The sequence below is a fragment of the Miscanthus floridulus genome, chromosome 8 (genome assembly GCF_019320115.1).
Source record: "Miscanthus floridulus cultivar M001 chromosome 8, ASM1932011v1, whole genome shotgun sequence".
Classification (NCBI taxonomy): domain Eukaryota; kingdom Viridiplantae; phylum Streptophyta; class Magnoliopsida; order Poales; family Poaceae; genus Miscanthus; species Miscanthus floridulus.
Window position 1 is genome coordinate 96,750,069 of NC_089587.1, and position 23,625 is coordinate 96,773,693.

Genomic DNA, 23,625 nt, shown 5'->3' on the forward strand with positions numbered 1-23,625 from the left:
AAGACATGTCCAAGAAATTGTACTTCCTTAAGCCAAAAATCACACTTGCTGAACTTGGCATATAGTTGATGTTCTCTCAAGCAGGTCAGAACAATTCTGAGATGTTCCACATGTTCTTTCTTATTCTTGGAATATACTAGGATATCATCAATAAACACCACCACAAACTTGTCTAGCTCAGGCATAAATACTGAATTCATCAGATACATGAAATGAGCTGGAGCATTTGTCAAACCAAAAGACATTACCAAGTATTCATATAATCCATATCTTGTGGTAAATGCTGTTTTGGGAATATCTTCAGGCTTTATCTTGATTTGGTGATATCCTGACCTCAAATCTATCTTGGAGAAAATTTTAGCTCCGGCCAATTGTTCAAAAAGCAAATCTATCCGAGGTAAGGGATACTTATTCTTGATGGTCACTTCATTCAACGAATGATAGTCGACACATAACCTCAGGGTCTCATCTTTCTTTTTCACAAAAATTGCCGGACATCCCCAAGGTGATAAACTAGGTTGAATAAACCCCTTCTCAATCAATTCTTGTAACTGAGTCTTCAACTCGGCCAATTCCTTAGGTGGCATCCTATAAGCTCTCTGAGAAATTGGAGCTGTTTCAGGTTGCAATTCTATGTTAAACTGGACATCCCTATCAGGTGGTAAACCGGGTAAATCTTTAGGAAACACATCTAGAAATTCACACACTACCGGAATATCTCTAATCTCTTTGACAGCAGTTGCACAAACCTTGCCCACTGATCTTCTTAAGGTTGGAAGTTGGATGAGAAGTTGAGAATTACTATCAGGCAAACTCACCCTTAATGTCCTATTCAATGCATCTATAACAACCTTATGCTGATACATCTAATTCATTCCCAAGATTACATCTATATCCTGATCCTTAAGGATAATCATGGTAGTGGAAAAAATATGCCCACCCAAGTTTATGGGTACCTGGTATACCATTTTCTTAGTACATAGACATCCCCCGGGCGACTGTATAAAGAAGCTTTCCTTTGTTGCCCCAATTGAAATTTCATACTTCACGACAAATGTTCTATTGATGAATGAATGCGATGCGCCAGAATAAAAAAGTATAACTGCAGGATGATTGGCAACAGGAAACATACCCATCATCACTGGCTCCCCTTCTGGAATTTCTCCAGCTTGAGTATAGAACACCCGTCCTGTCTTCTTCTCATCTTTGCCCTTCTGAGCATTCTGATTGGGGTTCTTGTTTGGTGCCTGACCCTGTTGTTGATTGGCAGGGGCCTTCTGATAATTTTGATTAGCCTGCCTAGGATATGGATATTCCCTAGAGAAATGACCAGTCCTTCCACAATTGTAATACGGATATTTGTGACCCTAGGATGTTGGAGCATTGCCACCAGGAGCATTGGTCGACTGTTAATTCGGGTAGGTTATAGCAGGATGGACATTTGACTATTGCCCAGCTTGAGACTGCGGCGGACGATAAGGAGGACGATTATGATGTACTGGATGATAAATCACCCTCTGCCTCTTCTGATTTCCCCCAAAAGATCCAGACGGCATACTCTTTTTCTTTTTGAGCTCCTTATGCTGCCGATACTTTGACTCTGAAGCAATTGCAATATTTACTGCCTCATGATAAGTAACATTAGTACAAGTTGTCATCATTATCTGCAGCTTGGTATTCAGACCTCTCATAAACCACCTCTTCTTCTTGGCATTAGTATTGACATGTTCAGATGCATATTGTGATAGGTGATTGAATCTTCCCACATACTGCATCACTGTTTGATCTCCTTGCTTCAAAGCAAGGAATTCATCCAGCTTCATAGCCATAACTCCTTCAGGGATATAATGGGCTCTGAAGGTAGTACAGAACTCAGCCCAAGTTATTGGAATGCCAGCTGGTTGCATAGCCACTAAGTTTGCCCACCAAGCACTTGCTGCTCCTCTAAGTTGCTGAGCAACAAATGCAGGTTTCTGATACTCCGTGCATGAAATAAGATCAAATTTCTGCTCCATGGTTCGAAGCCAGTCATCAGCCTCCAATGGTTCATCTGCCTTGGTGAACACCGATGGTCTTGTGTCTGTAAAATCAACATATGTAGCCTCCTGTCTGTTATGGTGGCAACCACGGTTTCCATGCATCTGATTCTGATTACTCTGAGCTATCTCATGAAGCAAATGAGAATTTTTGGCCATCACATTGACAAGTGTGGTTATAGCATCAGCCAGATTTATTGGAACTAGTGGCGGATCTGGAATACCGTCCTCATCTTGTGAAGTTCCAGGAATATACAAACCCCGCGTACGATGCATCTGCTCATAACAAACCAAACTTTATTACAAGTCTTTATTGAATTGCACCAAAGCTTACTCCAGACACATTACATAGAGTTTACTAATAAACACAAACCCGCAAGTACTAAAACAAGACTACATAACTTAACTAGAACTAACTATTATGCAACTCTACTCCTTTCCTTGATTACTTCAAACTTCAGGCTCGGTATCCATTCCAGAAATATTACCGCCTTCATTATCACTTTCATCGATCATTACTAATTCTTTAGGATCTTCTTCTTCCTCTTCCGATTCATCATCATCGGCAAAGATGACACCGGGGTCCATTACATCAGCTTGGGGTTCATGATTTGGATCTAGGAGATTGCTTCGTCTATGAACTTCCTCATGTAGATAAGTATTATGTTCTTCTAAATCTTCTACATAGAATTCTAGCTCATGAGTTCTAGCTCTAGCTACATTTTCTCTATGCCAGGCTTCATTCCTTACTTCCACCGTATGAACTAACATACGTTCATAGTTCCTATGTGCGGTGGTGAGACGCCTCAATTGATCCTATAGTTCTCCTACTTGGATAGCATCCACAGCCCTATCTCTAGTAGCTTATGCTAAATTTGCATAAATCCTCTGTATCTCTGCCTGGGGATCAGGCCTAGAGCTGCTACTGCTAGCACCATCATTCCTAGGGGCAAGTTGGTGACGAGGAACTCCTTTGGGTCCAGTGGACTTACGGGGCATCATCTTGGTTAGTACTACAAAGTCTCACCTCATGCAATTCAACAATGGATGGACCTTAATCGACATAGGCGGAAAGAACCCGCTCACAAGACCTCCATGTCTTGTGGCTCTCACACACCGAGTCCGCCTGGTCCAGATTTATTTCTTCCCATGCTCATATCTCATGATAACATAAGTAACCAAAGATCCATTTAAAATTCTCAGGTGACAGGCAATCACCCGGCTAAGCATGACTAAGCATAACTAGTCATTTATGAAATAAATCTGGTAACAAGGTAGATATGGAAAAACAATGTTGGTAATGCACCAATTAGGCCTTTACTTAACTCCTAATCACTTAATGCAATAAAGAAAAGCAAAAGCAAAATTAATTTATAAAACACAAGGTAGGGTTGTATGCATCCGGGGCTTGCCTTCGTTGACGGAAAAGTTCGGTTCCTACGACGTTTCACAAGTATTCGATCTGACCTCAACAGATGGATTAACCTCCTCCGCAACTTGATTAACTACCACGTGTTCACCTTCGTTCACTACACGTAGTAACAATGCCATGTTTAATATGATGCGGAATATGAAACATGATGCTCGATGATGGATGCAAAAATTAACAATTTGAATACAACTTTCCTTCGCGGTACAGTTACAAGTCAAACTAACCAAATCTTTTTCGTACTACTTACATCAATTGCCAAAGATCATTACCAAGTAATGACCCAAGGACATCACTCAATTAAAAATTCAATCAAAACTTAAATCATTAAAAGTTACTATTTGCTTTTATTAATTAATTATTTAATTAAGAATTATGAAATAAATCAACTTGTTCCAATTGACCTCAAAATTTTTGTAAATGTTCATTACATGATAAGTAAGTTGCAAAATAATTTTCATAATTTTTTTAATAATTAAATAAGCCTAGAAAAATCATGGAAATCCATTTATTAATTATTTGAGCAATTTTCATCACATTCAAAAAGTACTAAAAAACATTATTTCATATTTTTCTTAAATACTATACATCACAGAGAAGTCACACAAAAATTTTCATAATTTTTGGAGCTCTAAATAAATCTACACAAAAATAACAAAAACAGACACTATTCATTCATTCCTGAAAATAGAAAAATCCATTTATGAACTACAGAGTCACTGACAACCCGACCCCACATGTCATCTTCAACCTCAGGCTTTGACCACGGCGGCGATGGCTCTGACCGGCGATAACTCACCGACGACGAGGTTACCGACGAAGGCAAACGTACCAACGTGCTCCCCACGACTATGCGCACCTATAGACGTCCTAAGTCACACCGATTACGGCTCTACACTAACTCAACCCCGGCCATGGCAGACATGGTGGCATGGCTGGGCTACGCTGGCGATAGGAGCCCGGCAGCGATTGAACAAAGTGCACGAGAAGTATCAGCAGCTCACCCCGAACACGTTGGAGCCAAGATCGAGACTGGAGGAGCAACGAAGAGGTGGGTCGACGTGTACAGCACCCACGACAGCACAAACGACGGTGATGGTGATGCTCCGGCGACTGCAGTGGACAAAAGGACCAATCAACCAGTGATAAAGTATCACGGGCACAAGACGAAGCTAACGGTACGCTCAGCAATGACAAAGACGCACCGTGAAGCTCCAGCCACGACGAATCATGCTCGACAGAGACGCTCCCGGCCGCGAGGAAGAAGAGCGCACACCACGAGTTTCCAGTGAAGACAAGCGACAAAAGCAGGTTGGTTGGGTGTGCAAGTAGCAGGCAGAGCTATGACAAGCTTTGTAGAGGCTAGAGTGCGCTAAAGCGACGGTGAGAGCTCGCCGGAGTTATGGCCGTGGCGACGGCAAAAGCAGAGGAGAAGAAAGAGCGACGGCGATTGTGACTCAGGCTAAATAGCACGGCTAAGAAGCAAAAGGAAGCTGCGCTGTGGCCTTCACCGCACCAGCGCAATGCCAAAGACGGCCACGACTGTGCCTAGAAGCAAACCAAAGGTCGCCGGCGGTGTAGCAAGAGCGGCGGCCATTGTTCACCTTAATTATAGATTTGCCATTCATTTTAAATTCTAAATTACTCCCAATTTTGTATAAGAACTCAAAAATCTCCAAAAACAAAAGTTGTTCAAAATCAAAAGTTCTACAACTTTTCTTTTATAACCACCCCCTAATTCGGTCTATATTTTGAAATGAACTTTTGAATTCAAATAGGGAATATTTAACGATTTACGCCTTTTCGAATTACTTCAAATTTTTCATAACAACTTTGAAAACTCCAAAAAACAAACTTTGGATAACTTGACAAGCTCTACACTTTTGCTTTTGGGCTCAACCCCAAAATATGCTTAGATTTTGAAATGAGTTTTTAGGGTAGGATTTAAATGCTGAAAATCAGGGTTTTCTCGAAAATTCAAAATCCAAACAAACTTTGAACTTGAGTCAAACAATACAATTCAACACATACCACATAAATATAAACTTGTTTTAGTGTATGCATCTCAAAGTTTTCACCAAATGCCAAATGCTTTGCAATGCATATGATGACATGTCAGGTTTTAGTATTTAAACACCCGAGGTGTTACAGCAACCCCCAATCTTCAATCGTGCTAGCCAGAACATCGTGGCAGTAGCAATGCTAGTTCGAACAATGCCTGAGCCCTCTACCATGGAGGGGCGATGGGTCCACGGTGAGCTCTGGGATCTCCTCAAGACCGCCGCGATGCAGCAGGCCGAGAGCTCCGCCTCTCGATGGCGTGGGGGCGCCTCGGAACTACCCATGGCATCACTTCGGCATGATAGAGAGGCCTTGGTTCATCCTAAGCCTACTCAAGCACCAACAACCAATAGGCCCCCCTCAGTGCACGACCGCCTCAGCGGCCGATGCAAGGCGCAAGCCGACCATAATGTGGTCAGCAGGCGACGGCGCCACGACAACGAGGGGCCTGCTCGAGGCTACCACCCGCACCGTGGCGGTCGCTACAACAGTGGGGAGGACCACAGTCCTTCTCCTAGGCCACCTAGCCCTTGGGTCTTCAGCAGAGCCATCCGCAACACTCACTTCCCAGCCCAGTTTCACCAACCGTCCAACCTCACAAAATACAGTGGTGAGACCAACCCCGAGCTGTGGCTGGCCAATTATCGCCTGGCCTATTAGCTAGGCAGTGCGGATGATGACCTACTCATCATCCGCAACCTCCCATTGTTCCTATCAGACTTGGCACGAGCCTGGCTCGAACACCTCCCTCCCTCATAGATCCACGACTGGTGTGACTTGGTAAGGGTCTTCGTCGGGAACTTTCAGGGCACATACATGCACCCTGGGAACTCCTAGGACCTCAAGAGTTGTCGCCAGGGGTCGAACGAGTCTCTCCGAGACTTCATCCGGTGCTTCTCCAAGAAATGCACCGAGTTGCCAAGTGTCGGTGACTTGGAAATTGTCCAAGCTTTCCTTTCCGGCACCACCTGCTGAGACCTGGTCTGAGAGTTGGGCTAGAATGTGCCAACCTCGGTGGCCGCGCTCCTCGACATCGCCACCAACTTTGCCTTGGGTGAAGAGGCTATTGGAGCCATCTTCCCCGACAACGACACCAAGGGGAAGCGAAGGGACGAGGCCCCCGAGGCCTCAGCTCCCCACCTCCCCAAGAAAAAGAAAAAGGGTCACTAGGCGAAACAGGAGGTCCTCGAGGCCAGTCTAGTCATGACCGCAGAGTGCAAGAATCCCTGAGGCCCTAGAGGCCCCAGGCTCTTCGATGACATGCTTAGGAAGCCCTGCCCTGACCACCAGGGCCCGGTGAAGCACACCCTCAAAGAGTGCACCATGCTCCGACGCTACTATGCCAAGCTCGGGCTCCCCTACGACGAGGCCAAAAAGAGGGACGCCGGCGACAGGGATGATGACAAGGACGATGGGTTCCCCAAGGTGCACAACGCCTTCATGATCTTCGGTGGGTCCTCAGCGTGCCTCACGGCGCGCCAGCAAAAGAGGGAATGCCGGGAGGTCTTCTCAGTTAAGGTGGCCACTCCCTGATACCTCGACTAGTCTCGGGAGGCGATCACCTTTGATTGGGATGACCACCCCGATCATGTCCCAAATCCCAGGCAGTACCCACTCGTTGAAGACCCGATCATCGACAACACCCGGCTCACCAAGGTGCTGATGGACGGAGGCCGCTGTAACAACTCGGGTTTTTGGAGAAGCCAAAAATACGAACTTTTTAAAATTTTTCCTGCAATGTGTGAAGCATGTAGATGCTAGGTCAAACAAAGAATAATTTATAAATAAATTGTTGCATACATATAGTGTTGCTTGTAGGAGCTTGCCAGAGTTCCTTATTTGGTTTAGGGTTTTGAGTTGGAGTCCATAGCGAACCCTTTTGACTCCTTCTGGAATCTCTCATGAACCCCTTGACCAAATTCTATAATCAACCAACTATCTTTATCAACCCAATGCCCGTGAATTGCCAACCCTTGACATGGACCCCACTACCCCTAGTTGACCTCTAGTGGACCCCACTAGGAGGTGTACAAGTTGGCGACACATGTATACAATATAGGAGCCTTGGTTTATTTAGAAAATAGGGAAGCCAATCTGGCCCAAGCACATGACTAGCCAGCCCAAGATGCGTGCCCGGCCCAACCCTCCTCCTGGCCCCGCATGTGCCTTCGGCCCAGACGGAGCATAGCAACCTGCTCCGCCTACCTCCCCGAGCTAGCCCAGCTCGCACGCCATCCTCTTCTCCTGGTCGCGTGGCCCAATAGTCAACCGGTCGGCCCAGCATGCGAATGTAGTAGCATAGCCCAGCCTAGCAAGAAGGCCCACAAGCGCCCTGCTGGCCTACCTACAAGCTGCCCCAACCCCAAGCCCTAGCGAGCAGATGCTCCCAATGCCGCTGCCGCTCGCACACTGCTTGACGCGCACGCCAGCGCCCCCTCACCCGTGCCTCATTTGCTCCGCTCCTCGATTTGCGCTGCATGTACCTCCCTAGGCACGGACACCGAGGATGACTGGAGCCTCCTAGAAGCCCTAGCTAGCATGCTATAAATACCCCCAACGCCGCCTCGCTCTGGAGCTCCTCCCAACTGCCGCCGCCTTTGCTGCACCCTCCTTCACCACGGCCTCACCCCAAGCCTCGCCACACTAGAGGCGCACCATGGTAGCGCCACCTCCCTACTCCGCATCATGACCAAGCCACCGGTAGGAGCCCTTCCCTACCTCACTGGAGCCCCTAGCCATGGTGACACCGACCAAGATCCCCTGCTCCTTCCCTGCCTGCGACATGAGCACGTCAATGACCACGTCATCGACACTGTCGTCATCTGCCTCGAGCCTAGCCGTCACCGCACTGCATCGGCCCGCTCTACCTCCAACCATCGGCTTTGGAACACTGCGACATCGTCCGTGGCCACATCTCCATGAGCGCGTCTACGGCAACCACCGTAGGCCAAGCCTGAGGACCCCACAACATCCACGCAGTTGCACCACCTCATCGACATCCACCTCGAGCCTCTGCTCCACGCCTTGTCCTCGGCCATGGCCACGCCAAGCCCCGACCCTATCTTGGCCACGATGAGCCTCTCCACACCGATGTCGTCATGCTCCACTGAGGCTGCACCGACGCCCTCCACTTTGACCCGCACCGACGTCACCATGGCTGAGAGCAGGAGCTGCATCGCCTACTAAGGCTGCAACTTGAATGGCAAGCCTTTGCCTTGATGCACTACCGCAACATGTTCGTCCATGCCCCAAGCACGGTGGTAGCATCTCGACATGCCCCCATTCCAAGACTGCAATGACTCACCTGAACAGACGGTGAGCACCCAAAGCCTAGGACCCAATCTTTTCCCCTCCCTACCGTTACTCATGCTAAGCCCGACCTTCGTGCCACTGTTCCCACTATCGTAGGGAGGAAGCGACCCCGCAACGCCACCATGCCGGAGGACGATAGCACCACCTAGCCATGTCCATCCTTGTGTCCAGCCTTTGTGCCATGAATCCTTGCCTTGTAGGGAGGCTACGCCTCATTTCTCTTGGTGTGGCTACCCTGTCCTGCAACACAGGTGCTCTGTCGTCTCTCGGCCGCCTGCTGCCATGTTTTGGGATGAGCCGCAGTAGCCCTCCACCTCCCTGCTTTCATCAAGGCTGACCCCTCGAACCAAGTCGATGCCATACGCAACATCGGCAAGACCCTTGCCTTTCTTTTCCATGTTCTCTTCATACTTGTTGACTTTGATCATCAATATCATTTATCTACATTGTTACTTGATCTATCAATATCCATTGTCTATACATGATCATGATCTTTATTTATTCAATGCCTGTGCCAACCATTGCCGCCGGTCTACTCCTTTGTTTCCATTTCCCTACATGATGATCTATCTATTACGCGTATCTATCTCTTGTACCTCGAATTCTTTTCCCAAGTGCTTCGATTAGGTGCTACATTTTCATCGCCTGATCACCTAGATGAGCCAAAGCCGTTGGACGACCACAGGTGTGACCAACTACAAGCTCTGCCAAGATCACAATGTCGAGCAACGCAGGTCACATCCTTCCACTTCGATGAACCTCAATGAGCCACCACCGTGCCCCTCTTTCCAACCCTGACTTTGCTTACCGGCCATGGTGTTCCAACCATGGAACGCGTAGACCGAGGCCACCTCTGGCCTTTGGACACACAAGCACACACACACATGACTAACCCAAGCCAAATCGAACCACCGGAGTTCCAAGAACACCGGTATGGTTGCCGACTACCATTGAAGCATTCTCTAAAGCCATGCCTCATCCACCGTGAACCATGCCCGAATGAGTCAAGCCTTGATTGCCGTCTCTGATGTTGCGATGGAGCTCTACCGCTCCTAGACACGCCCGCACTCACTAGCACGAGACCGGACTTAGCCAAATGGATCCACGGCGTAGGAGATGCCGGAAAGGACTTGTCGCTTGTAAAACCCATCGTGGCCAAGCCATGCCGTGGTGAAGAGTTACCATGACCTCATCATGAGCCCTGAAGCCGTAATTGGACCACGTGGTATTGATCACCGCATCATGGACTACATGATTCCCTTTTTCGTTGCCCTGATGGTTCCGTGGAACCCTGTGCTCGTGTTTCACCACTGTTCCGGCTACCTCGAGTCACAAGAACATGCCATCGAGATCTACCGGGACCCGCACTAAAGGCCTTTTGAAGTAGTCACATTGCACAACTCATGGACAAAGCCCTAGTATGCACCACATGACCTAGCACCATGCTGTCGTGGTATTGAGTCTATTCCCGACATTCTGGCTGCCTTGTTAAACGAGGGCGAGCCGTTGAGAAACCATGTGATCCCTAGCATCGTACCGATGACAAGTGGAGTCTTTCCAACGTTCCGATCGCCTTGCCTTGCAAGTGTGTGCCGTTGAGGAGATATCATAACCCCGTCTACTGCGAGCCATAACCTCTGGACCATGAACCCTAGTTGTATGTCTTATCGAGACCATGGAAAGCCCCATCTCGCATCTTTCCGTATACGCATATCTACCTTGTTGGGCCCTATTCTTATGACCTATCTGTCCATGACTGTCTTATAGGATCTATCCATCACCCAGCTATGGAATGTGCTACTCCACCATTTTTGTTGGGTTGTTTGGTCATGTCTTATTGCTGTGTTGTTGCCTATGTGCCGAGCTTTCGAGCCGACTAAGGGATCGTAACTCATTCGGATGTTATGATCGTGGGATTTGTCTTGCCATGGCCATGATGCCAAGTGTAACTCGACCCCTTGCTCTTTAGTTGACTTCATAATACTATGAGTGTTAACTCCTACCTTCGGCCCTAGGACATGGTTGCGATGGATTCGATATCAATATCGATATCGATGCGGATATCACCCACTCACATTGAGCCTTTTGCGACCTAGCCTGTGGGAGATGACTTGGGAAATAACAATCATGGAATGATGGATGCCAACACATGTTGGTATAGCTTGTGGCTGCAAGTCTACCTCACCATGACCATGGAGCTATGCCTCTCTCTTTCATTTGCTTCTTCGTGCCCAAGCCCTTGTGTGTTTGTACCCCATTCGACCATCGCGTTTCATCGATTCTCACAGTGACAACCGCACCGTTATGAATCAGAGAGATGACTTAGTGCCAGTGCACCTAGGTCGGGTACCCTATGGGTGGTTTGTGCACTTGTATTCTTTAGTGAGTTGCTCCTTCCAATGCCCTGTCTTCTGTCGTGGCGTGTGTGCTGGAAGGAGTAGACCTATGTTCTCTATTGTTATTGCCCTATTAGCTGCTCTGTTCGATCCTTCCTTGTCCATGGCGATTGGATCAAAGACCGGACTATCTCTTTTTAGTTAGCAAAGCAATAGTTTATGTCGTACCTCGGACCCATGCATGTTGACCCGATCGACCGTCTAAAACCATCTTTCCTGAAGATGTGTCTGAGAACATAACATGGATGTGCCTAGCTAACCCTTGCTTCTTTTGTTTTGCTGAGCAACTCTCTTCTTGGCTCCCGATGTTATTATGTCATGTGGATCGAGAGGACCCGTTGCTGTCCAATCTCTTTGCGCTACCACATTCTACCATAGCGGACGAGCTAAAGTACATTGGAGCCAAGTCACAATAGTGTTATTCATTCTTGTCTGCTTCTTGTATCCAATGGTGACTTGCGGGATAAGACTATAAGAGCCAAACCCCATCATTCTTCCTTCATTGGGCCTGTCCCCCGATTCCTGTCCTTTCCATGATGCTCGGATCGAAGGATGTGAGCCGTGGTGTTGCTATGGATAAGCTTTGGCTTAAACCATCTATCCTAAAGCCATACTGGCTTGGCCATGACTTAAGCTTGTGCTTAGCCAACCACCGCTTGTGATTCTTTGGCCCGAGGAAATCAGACAACCGCCGAGAGGGCTAAGCCGTGTATCTCTTATTGTCTCGCTAGCATTATTGGATTTCCTACATCTCATCATCTTTTCGAGTGTTGAGTGCTCTCTTGCCTTGCGTGTCGCTTCGCAGAGTAGCTGACGATCGGACCAAGAGAATGTGGATGACGACAAGGACTACAGAATGGAGTCAATGTAGGAAGAGGTGACCCCGCTAATGGAACACCAACGAATGGAGAATTGTACCACTACTACCTTTACATCGTAGGTGTCATGGCAGTACCCTCTTTTAGAGAATCCTATTAGACATTGCATAATATCTAAAACTACTAGCGCTTTATAATTATTCCTTTGATAGTACTTTGATGCATGCTACTACCTAAGCCATTATTACCCTGATGCAACCCACTCTACCACGTCACCCTGCTTTGCGCATTCGCTCACTTATATATGCTTACTTGCCTGCTTGCTTGCATATTACACCACTATACTTATTATTAACTCCACTTCGCATTATATCGGGGATGTGATGCTGGTGGTGAACCCCCTGGGAAGGGTTTGGCTATGGGTGCCAGACTTGGTGGTGTGTGAGCATGCTGCGTGTGTCTTGGGTGCGTGGAGAGTGAGGGTTGTGTCGACCGAGCTAGAATAACGATGAGCCTGGGGCGAGTCTTGCCATGTGGTGCTACCTGGGCACTTGGATATGGAATACCTATGGTGGGTAAATGGTAATTGGAGGTGGTCTTGGGTGTGAACCTCGGAGAGGTGGAGCCCGGGGTAGAGGTGCTGTGGTGGCACGTAAAATGGAAACCCTGATGAAGACATTTTAGCTTGGTCAATCCCTAAGGACTTACTAGTACTCAGACTCACCGGGAATCCTTTACATCCCACTCGCCCTATATGGTGCAGGATGATCGGACTACTTGGTAGAACGATGCCACTACTGCTAGGTGAACATGTGCAAGGAGGTACGGGGCACATGATTTCCCCCACACCCTTCCAAGACTTCAGGAGGCCTTATGGACCTAGCTCATGACATCCGGAGGGCCCTGGCTTTGTCTATGACTCACAGTATCAGCCATTCCAGACTAGACTGGGGATGTTCCAGGGCTGAGAGGTAGGGTGGCATCGTTTTAGGCTAGCAAGCAACTAGAATTCTACCTAGGAGATACATGGCTTTGAGGATGGCTAATCTTGTGGGTATGTAAAACCTCTGCAGAGTGTTTGGTTGATCGATCGATACATATGCCGACTTGTCAGCTATGGACCTTTCATGGGTTTCGCTTAAACTAGATAGGAGATGAGTCCTTCTTTCCTCCCTCTAGGGTTGGGGTATTTTCCGGTCGTGAGCCTTGGGGGCTACGAGCCGTTGAGACAAGGCTGAGAGGGAGTTGGCCTATCGACCTGAGTGTGTGAGATGAGATGTGGTGTGGTGGTGTGGAGATGGTTTGGGATGGATGGTTGGTGGACGGATATAGATGGTGTGGTGGTGAATGTGTTAAAAATTGGATATTATTATTATTATTATATTACTAATGTTATTTACTTCTCATGCGCTAAGGATGCAAACCACAGCCAAATATTAGGATCGCCAGATCCCTTATTTATGTTTTCCACTAAAGCTTATCGGTGCTGACCATGGCCTACACACATCTGGTGGTGTGCAGATTTCCTGCTTCTCAGAGATGCTGACTTTAGAAGGATTAGAAGATCTCGTGCCTACGCTCAAGTTTGGTTCGCTAGATTAACTCTATAATAGGTGTGTTCCCCAGTGATGTAATATCTTGTATTCTTGTAATCTTACGATGTATGACTGTAACATCGACTGAAAATATGATAATATGATGGAATCAGTTCTTGGTTTTATCATATTAAAATTCATTCTGTGGATTTTCCCTTCAAGGAAAATTGAGGATGTTTCAGCAGCGGCCTCAACATCCTCTACGCCAACACCCTGGAGCTCCTGGAGCTCGACCGATCGTAGCTTTGGGGCGATGCCACGCCTTTCCATGGCATCGTGCCGAGAAAACACACGTGACCCCTCGGGCGCATCGACTTGCCCATTTGCTTTGACACCCCCTCCAACTACCATAAGGAGGTCCTCACCTTTGAGGTGGTTGGGTTCAAGGGGACCTACCACGCCATCCTAGGGTGCCCATGCTATGCCAAGTTCATGGTGGTCCCCAACTACACCTACCTCAAGCTCAAGATGCCGGGTCCCAACAGCGTCATCACGATCGTGTCCACATACGAGCATGCATACGACTATGACGTCGAATGCATCGAGTACGCCGAGGCTCTCGTGGAGGCCGAGACCCTCATCGTCAACCTTGGTCGACTTGGTAGCAAGCTGCCCGAGCCTAAGCATCATGCCAGGACTTTTGAGCCCGCAGAGGCCATCAAGCTTGTCTCGGTCGACCCCACCGGCCTCGACGATCGGGCGCTGAGGATCAGCGCCATCCTCGACATCAAATAGGAAGCTGTGCTCATCGACTTTCTTTGCGTGAATGCCGATGTATTCGTGTGGAGTCCCTCGGACATGTCAGGCATACCAAGGGAAGTCATCGAGCATGCCTTGGACATCTGGGCTGGCTCTAGACCGGTGAAGCAGCGCCTACGCCGATTCGATGAGGAAAAGCGCAGGACCATCGGCGAGGATGTGCAAAAGCTTTTGGCGACCGGATTCATCAAGGAAGTGTCCCATCTGGAGTGGTTAGCTAATCCTGTATTAGTCAAAAAGAAAAATGGGAAGTGGAGGATGTGTGTACACTACACCGGTTTGAATAAAGCCTGTCCAAAAGTCCCTTTCCCATTACCTCAAATTGACCAAATCATTGACTCCACTGCGGGATGCGAAATCCTATCTTTCCTTGATGCTTATTCCAGTTACCATCAAATCAAGATGAAAGAATCCAACCAGCTCGTGACTTCTTTTATCACACCATTTGGCATGTACTGCTATGTGACTATGCCTTTCGACCTTAGAAACATAGGGGCCACATACCAGCGGTGCATGACCCAGGTCTTTGGTGAGCACATCGGGCGAACCATCGAGGCCTACGTGGACGACATCGTGGTCAAGTCTAGAAAGGCTAGGAATCTCGTCGATGACCTGGAGATAGCCTTCAAATGCCTCAGAGAGAAGGGCATCAAGCTCAAGCCTGAGAAGTGCGTCTTCGGGGTTACCCGAGGCATGCTCTTGGGATTCATAGTATCGGAACGTGGCATCGAGGCCAACCTAGAGAAGGTCTCGGCCGTAACCAACATGGGACCAATCCAAGACCTCAAGGGAGTACAGAGGGTTTTGGGATGCCTTGCGGCCCAGAGCCGCTTCATCTCACACCTTGGTGAAAAAGGCTTGCCTCTGTACCACCTCTTGAGGAAATCCAAACGCTTTTCTTGGACCCCCGAGGCCAAAGAAGCCCTCGCCAAGCTCAAGGCACTGCTCACCAATCCTCCTGTCCTAGTACCGCCGGCCAAGGACAAGGCCCTCTTACTCTATGTCACCGCAATGACCCAAGTGGTTAGCGCGGCCGTAGTGGTCGAGAGGCAGGAAGAGGGGCATGCTCTACCCATCCAACGACCTATTTACTTCATCAGCGAAGTGCTCTCTAAGACCAAAACACGCTACCCCCACATCTAGAAACTGATCTACACTGTAGTCTTGGCTCGACGCAAGCTGCGTCACTACTTTGAGTCCCACCTGGTGACCGTGGTGTCGTCTTTCCCCCTGGGAGAGATAATCCATAACTGGGAGGCCTCAGGTAGGATAGCCAAGTGGGCCGTCAAACTCATGGGGGAAGCCCTATCTTTTGTGCCTCGGAAAGTGATCAAGTCTCAGGTCTTGGCTGATTTTGTGGCTGAGTGGACCGACACCCAACTGCCACCTGCTCAAGTCCAAGCGAAGTGCTGGACCATGTACTTCGGTGGGTACCTGATGAAGACCGAGGCAGGCGCAGGTCTGCTCTTCATCTTGCCCCTCAGAGCACACATGCGCTACATAATTCGGCTCCATTTTGCTGCCTCCAACAACGCAGCTGAGTATGAGGCCCTCATCAATGGTTTGTAGATCACTATCGAACTTGGAGTGCGGCATCTCGATGTACAGGGCGATTTATAGCTCATCATCGATCAAGTAATGAAGGAGTCGAATTGCTACGACCCCAAAATGGAGGCGTACTACAAGTTGGTACATCGCCTAGAAGACAAGTTCGACGGTCTCGAACTCAACCATATCACGCGGAAATTCAACGAGGCCACAGACAAACTAGCAAAGATGGCATCGGCATGGGCCCCGATCCCCCCGAACATCTTCGCCAGAGACCTCCACAAGCCTTCCATTGACTACACCTCGGTGATGGAAGAGGGCCCACCGGTAGAGCCCACCGTAGGGCCCAAGGCCCCCTCTGTCACCGAGACCTCTTTAGCTGAGCTTGAAGTCATGGAAGTCAACACAGAGCCTCCCGAGGCCAACCAGGACATGGACTGGCGAGTCCCATTCATTGATTGCCATGCTCGAGGAGAGCTTCCTGCAGATAGGACCAAAGCCCGATAGCTTGCACGATGAGCCAAAACTTATGTCCTCAGCAACGACGAGTTGTACAGGCGAAGCCTATTTGGCATGCTCCAACGATGCATCACCACCAAGGCATGCCAAGCCCTACTTTGGGACTTGCATGCGGGGGCCTGTGGGCACCATGCAGTGCCTCGGACACTCATGGGAAATGCCTTCCACCAAGGGTTCTACTGGCCAACGGCAGTTGCTGATGCCACCAAGCTTGTACGCTCCTGCAAGGGATGCCAGTACTATGCGTGGCAGACACACCTCTCGGCCCAAGCCCTCCAAACCATCCCCATTACATGGCCGTTCGCCGTGTGGGGGCTCGACATGGTTGGGCCTCTACAGAAGGCCCCCGGAGGCTACACCCATATACTGGTAGCGATCAATAAGTTCTCCAAATGGATCGAGGCTCGTCTGATCAATTGAATCAAATCTAAGCAAGCGGTGCTGTTCTTCACTTACATCATCCATAGGTTTGGGGTTCTGAACACCATCATCACCGATAATGGGACACAATTCACCGGCCAAAAATTCCTAATGTTCTGCGACAACCACCACATCTACGTGGCCTGGTCGGCCGTAGGACACCCTAGGACAAACGGCCAAGTAGAACATGCCAACGGCATGATCCTACAAGGCCTCAAGCTAAGAATATACAACCGGTTGAAGAAGTTTGGCAAGAAATGGCTTGCCGAACTCCCATCGGTCATCTGGACCCTGAGGAACACTCTGAGCCGATCCATGGGGTTCACACCATTCTTCCTGGTCTATGGAGGCAAGGCCATCCTCCCCACTGACTTAGAATATGGTTCTCCGAGGCTACAGGCCTACAACGAGCAAAGCAACCGCACTGCCCGTGAAGACGCCCTCGACCAACTGGAGGAAGCCCGAGACATTGTGTTGCTACATTCGGCCAAGTATCAGCAAGCCCTACGATGCTATCAAGCCTGGCGCATTCAAAGCCGAGACCTAAAGGTGGGTGACCTGGTGCTAAGACTAAGGTAGAGCAACAAGGGCCGCCACAAGCTGACCCCACCATGGGAAGGACCATACATCGTCGCCCAAGTGCTGAAGCCCGGGACCTACAAGCTAGCCAATGAGAAGGGCGAAATCCTCACCAACACTTGGAACATAGAACAACTACGTCGGTTTTACCCTTAAATTTCCAAGCATTGTATATATTGTTTCTTGAAATACAATTAAGAAGCGTTCTTTAGTTGTTCTAATTTTTCAAGAAACCCTCTGAGCCCATCGTCGGGCTCAGCATTATGATAACACTATAAGGGAGACTCGGCTATGCCTTTGCAGAACCGAGCCTCCCTCGGGGGCTAGAAGGGGTGACTCCCCCCCTAAGTCCCACGCACCATTTTTTAGTAGTTTTTTGAAAAAAAAAATTCTACACCTAACTCTCTAGCGCGCTCTGACAAATCGGTTGTAAAAAACCTAAGGACCGAAAGTCTATCTCATGGCCAAAGGGCCGGTCGAGTCACGAGACGGCCTATGCCTCTGGGCTACGGCACTCCCTCACCACCTTTTGCCCAAGGGGCAGCTTAGGCTCCGAGGAAGTTTTTTGCAAGAGATATGTTCAGAGGCGAGACAGAGGGCAGAGGCTCAGAAATATAATAAAAAACAATTAAGAAGCGTAAACGCAAAAGTACTTTAAAAAAGGCCTCGACAGGCCACAAGCGTTATGGTACAATAATAATCCTAATCTATTTACATGGCCTCTTGGGCCCAGGTCAAGGCTCAGGGTCTCTAGCATTGGTGGACGGCGTGGGAGGGACCATCTCCTCTTCGAACAGCTTGGCCAGCGTCGTGCCGGGGCCCTTAGCCGCCTCCATCAGCTTCATGACCTCCTCATCAGCCTCCTCGTCATCCTCGGCCAAGACGTAGATATCCCTGATGGCCTCGAGGTCGACGCCAGTGTAGTGCGAGGCGACGATGGCTAGGGCATGCTTGACGCCCGTGTGCAGCGCCCCTCGGAGTCGCTCACGCACTTGGCCACTCAACGCGACCAAGCGGCTCTTAAGGGAGCTGCCCGACTGGGCCCCCTCAACCTCCAGGGCCTCGCACATGGTACGAGCGGCGCTCTGCAGCGCGTTGTGCTCCCCGATCTTGGCCTCAAGCACCGCCTGCACTGCGACAGAGGCCTCGGCTGCCCGGGAGACCTCCTTCTCCAACCCTGCGCCAAAATAGGCAGGATGGGGTTAAGTGCAAAGGAAAGCAAGCCAAACAAGGGTGGAGGCCTATAGGACTCACCCTCGGCTTTCTCTTCCTAGCGCTGGGCCTCGACCCGAGAGGCCTCGGCTTTCTCTTTCTAGCGCTGGACCTCAACCTGAGAGGCCTCGGCCGCCCTGGAAGCCTCCTTCTCCAGCTCTGCATCACATCAGGGGGTTAGGGGTCGAACGCAAGAAAAACAAATAAAACAAGGGGCGCGGCTCAATGGGACTCACCCTCAGCCTTCTCCTTTAGTGCTGGGGCCTCAACCCAGGAGGCCTCGGCCACCTTGAGGGCCTTCGCCAGGGCGCCTTTCGTTAGTAGGTGTGCACCCTGCTCCATCCCCAGCTGCCCAGCGATGGCCTTGGCAGAGGCCTTCGCTTCTTCAGCCTAGGACCTAAAGGTGTCCCGCTTGCCGACCAATTGGGTTAGCTCCTCCTCTAGCTCCTTGACTCGCGCCATCAAAGGGGTGGCCTGCTCCCAAGCCATGGCCACCTCGGCCTTCATATCAGCATAGCAAAGGTGGAGGTCCTCCACCTTCACGCTCCGCACCGACAAAAGCTCGTTAGCACCGGCAAGCAAGTCCTTCTGCTGTTAGAGCTGGTCCCAGATGTCCCTCTCCCACAGGAGGAACAATGATTTCCCAAGGGACCGAGCCTCGAGCTCCTAGATAGGCAAAACAGACATCAAGCACCGCAAGAAAAATTCAGGAAAAAGACGACACCACACGAGAAAAGAAGGTGCGTACCTGGGCAATGCTGGGCAGATCGTCAGCCATGACAGATAGCATTATCCATAGCGACTGCTCCACCAGCTAGCGGTATTGCTCAAAAGTGCTCCAGTGCCCCCCCCCCTCGGCCGCGTCCTCAAGGGCGAACAGCGGCTCCCCCTTAGTGTCGTCCCGGCTCTGCCACAAGACACGCGGGTGATCCCACCTGCGGGGCTCGGGTCATACCCACACGAGGGCCGAGCTTCCCTCTCCAGAGATCAAAACTGGCTGCTCCACAGTGCTGGCCACCTCAGCGTCTGCCACCTCCTGCCCTCGGGAAGTATCATCGGAGGAGATTGAATGGACCTCCACTTCCCAGGCGCTCTCCTACAACGGCGGTGGGCCTAGGACCAGGGGCAGTGTTGAAGCTTGCCCCACCTCCATCTCTACTTCCTGGGCCACTAGCTTGGCCGCGCTCATGCCAATCTCCACCACCTCGGCCTCGGTGGTCCTGGGGGCTCTAGCCTCCGCCACCTCAACCTCGATGGTCTCAGGGGCTCCGGCCTCCACCATTTTGGCCTCGATGGTCCCAGGGGCTCCGGCCTCTGCCACCTCGGCCTCCATTGCCTCGGCCATGGGAATCTAGGGGCCCTCAGCCTCACCCTCGGTGGCCTCGGCGATTGAGGATGCCTCGACCCCATCTAACTCGTGGGCCTCGGCCTCGCGGGGCATAGGCTCCTCCCCCTTCTTTTGCTCCATGGTGGCTTGCGCCTCTACCACCCAATGGGCAATGGAGCTAGCGCTCACCTTTAGCGCCTTACATGGCGCCAAGGCGGGCACCTCTGCATGATGCTTCTGGCTGAAGGCAAAACACCAACAAGGTTAGCATACGACCGAGGTACGAATGGGAGATGCTGCCAACTCCACCGAAAAACACTCACCTCGAACGGGGACACAACCGCTTCGGCACTGCGACCCTCCTCTGCAACGGTGGTGGTGGCGGCAGTGGCACAGCCTCTGTATCCGCTGGTGCCAGCCGGCCCTCGCTGGACTCTGGCACCCCCTCGATCCTCTACGGGGGTAGTTGCGTCGCCCCTACCGCCACCTGCTCCACCTCTGTCGTCGAGCCCACCGGGCTGACGGCGCGCTTCCCTAACACCCGTGCCTCGGGCGAGTCAGCCTCGGCCCTGGGGAGGGCAATCGCGGCCTCGGGGCATCCTCTCCTCCTCCCCCTAGAAGCGCCGGGCTGCTCGCCAATGCCCTGAGTGCTATCCCCCCGATGTCGGGGAGATGGTCTAGGGGACCCCGCCCCACCTCGCTCTCGTCATCTTCGCTCGAAGAGTCCATCGACAGCGACAGCGACGGAGACGCCTCCACTGGGAGACCATCCTGCCTCTACTGTCGATGATGCTTCTCTAGCTCCTCGTGCTCAAGGATCTTCCTATTGCGCTTTGCCTCCTCGGTGTCCTTCCACTTCTTCTGCGCCTCAGCATGCGGCCAGTTCATCGCCCGCCGCTCTGCATCCTTAGGAATAGGCGTCGGGGAGGCTTGCACGTCTCTCATCCCCTGTAGGAATGACGAACACAAATAAGGGAACATGAAGCAATGAGGAACGAGGAGGCCTCGGGGGCCACAGCAGCGTGTGCCTTACCAGAGAGAGGTACCCCCGCGATGGGCGCATCACAAATGGGGTCAGACCACCGATCCTCAGCCACCCCTCCACTGTCTCTCTCACCCGACGTAGAATCTCCTTGTTAGAGAGGGCATCGGCAGACATCCAGATGCCCTTGATCAGCTCATCCGGTCTCATGTCGAATAGGCGCCGCCACTGAGCCATCAGCGGCAGCACCCTCCGGTAGTGGAAGGCCACCACGACCATAGTCGCCGTAAGGCTGCGGCTGCATAGCCTCTCTAGCCCCTCTAGGAGTGGCTGCAACTTGGGCTGATCCTCCTTTGGGACACCATACCTCCACTTCTCCGACTGGCTCTCCAAGACCCGCCCGGTGTAGGGGGGAAGTCCGCCATCGTCATTGCGGAGGTAGAACCAGCTGGTGTACCAGTGGTGATTGGATGATGAGAGCTAGGCTGGGATGTAAAGGTGCTACCGGTCTTGGCACACTTGGAGAGTGCAGCCGCCGGCCCTCACCGCCTTCCTCGTGCCCATCGTGCCCATCGGCTTGGTGGTATGCCCCGCCCAGAAGAGGTGGAGCCACAGCTCCCAATGGGGGGCAATCCCTAGGTACCCCTCGCAGACGGCGACGAAGATGGCCACCTGTGCGATGGAGTTGGGGTTGAAGTTGTGGAGCTCCATGCCATAGTAGTGTGGGAGCGCCCGCATGAACCAGTCCACCGGTAGGCCAAGACCACGCTCGTGGAAGGACACGAAGCTCACAATGTAGCCATCGCGTGGCCTCAGCTCTGGCTCGCCCCCTGGAGCAATCCACTCTGGTCTGCTAGGGTCGATAATCGGATGGAGGAGGCCATCATCGACGAGCGACTGCAGCATCTCCACAGATACGTTGGACCGACCCCAAGGATCTGCCAGAATGACAACAATAGTGCCAACCATGAGTGTGGTGGAGAATGTGACTGTGGCAGTAAGGCTCGCTCTCTCCCTCTCTTCCTCCCCCTTCTCCCTTCTTCTCCCCGACGCTCTCTGTTCTTAGCAATGGCTCGAGGGCAGCAAAGGTGAATGCAGGTAAGGTAAGGAGGGGAGGGGTGAGGCTTGTCACATATTTATGCAGGAAAGGGGCGAAACGAGCGGGTGACATAACCGGGGAAGTTTCTCTTAGATCTGGCACAGTTAATCTAGATCTGATTTTACCACCGACGCGCCCACCTTTTCCTTATTAATTGCACGCACAGTTATGTCCCATCCGCTAACACCACATCGCATCCGACCGCAGCAGCGGCAGGCGCCATTCCACCTCCCCAAGAAAACTGCCTCAAAAGGCGCACCTGCCGTGGTCAGCCGATGGGAGGGGAATATGCCCCACCCGATTCATTTCAGACAAAGGAACTAGGAATCGAGCCCGTTACGGTCCAAGGGTTCGAAGGCTGGGCCCCCGAGGGTTTTGACAGCCGCCCCAGGACAACAGAGTCAGGGATGACTATGGGCAAGCCCATACGTGGCTGAGGCCTAAGCAAGCGAAACGCTTGGGACGCCCTAAGTCATGTCCGAGACCGGTAGGGAGGTCTCCGAATGGGATCCCACTGTAGGGAGGCATCAAGCCCCCAGGGCCAATCGAACGGCCCTAGGACCCACTAGAGAAGCCCTCTGGTACTTTTGGAGTGCGTCTCTAGACCGCTAGCTGACCCCTATTGAATGGGGCATGGGCCTCCACTCGAACTTACTCGATAATAGCTCACCAGAAGTGTCACCGCTCATGCCCACCGAGGGTAGCCTGACATATTCCACCCCTCCTTCTGAGTGAAAAGGATGCACGAGGGTCGCACAAAAAGCCAGGGGAACTCTTGATCGCCATCTCGCTCCGTGTAGAGGCTCGGGGGCTCTTCCTGCAATCTTGCCGAGACGCAGCGACCTAGGCTCACACCCGAGGGGTCTCGGCAAACAACCCATCCTTCCAAACAAAAAGGATGTGCGAGGGTCGCACAAAAAGCCAGGGGAACTCTTGATCGCCCTCTCACTCCGTGTAGAGGCTTGGGGGCTCTTCCTTGCACTCGAGGGGGCTCGACAAACAACCCCTCCTTTTGAACGAAAAGGATGCGCGAGGGTCGCACAAAAAGCTAGGGGAACTCCTAATCGCCCTCTTGCTCCATGCAGAGGCTCGGGGGCTCTTCCTACAACCTTGCTGAGACCCAGTGACCCAGGCTCGCACTCGAGGGGGCTCGGCAAACAACCCCTCCATCCGAATGAAAAGGATGTGTGAGGGTCACACGAAAAGCCAGGGGAACTCCTGATCGCCCTCTCACTCCATGTAGAGGCTCGGGGGCTCTTCCTACAACCAGGTCGAAGACAAGCAACCCGAACTCGCAGGGAAAAACGTGATAAAGGGCATCGAGCCCGTTACAGTCTAAGGGTTTGAAGGCTGGGCCCCCAAGGGTTTCAACAGCCGCCCTAGGGCAACAGAGTCAGGGACAACTATGGGCGAGCCCATACATGGTCGAGGCCCGAGCAAGCAATCACTCAGGATGCCCTAAGTCATGTCCGAGACCGGTAGGGAGGTCTCCAAATGGGATCCCACCGTTGGGAGGCATCAAGCCCCCAGGGC

The 23,625-nt window shown here is 51.2% G+C and overlaps 1 protein-coding gene across 1 annotated transcript; it reads left to right on the forward strand.

The window, feature by feature from the left end:
- Positions 1-14,079: 14,079 nt before the first annotated feature.
- On the forward strand, positions 14,080-14,382 carry LOC136469611 (uncharacterized). Its single transcript, XM_066467736.1, has one exon. The coding sequence runs from the start codon at positions 14,080-14,082 to the stop codon at positions 14,380-14,382; it is 303 nt and encodes a 100-aa protein (XP_066323833.1).
- The last annotated feature ends 9,243 nt before the right edge of the window (positions 14,383-23,625 follow it).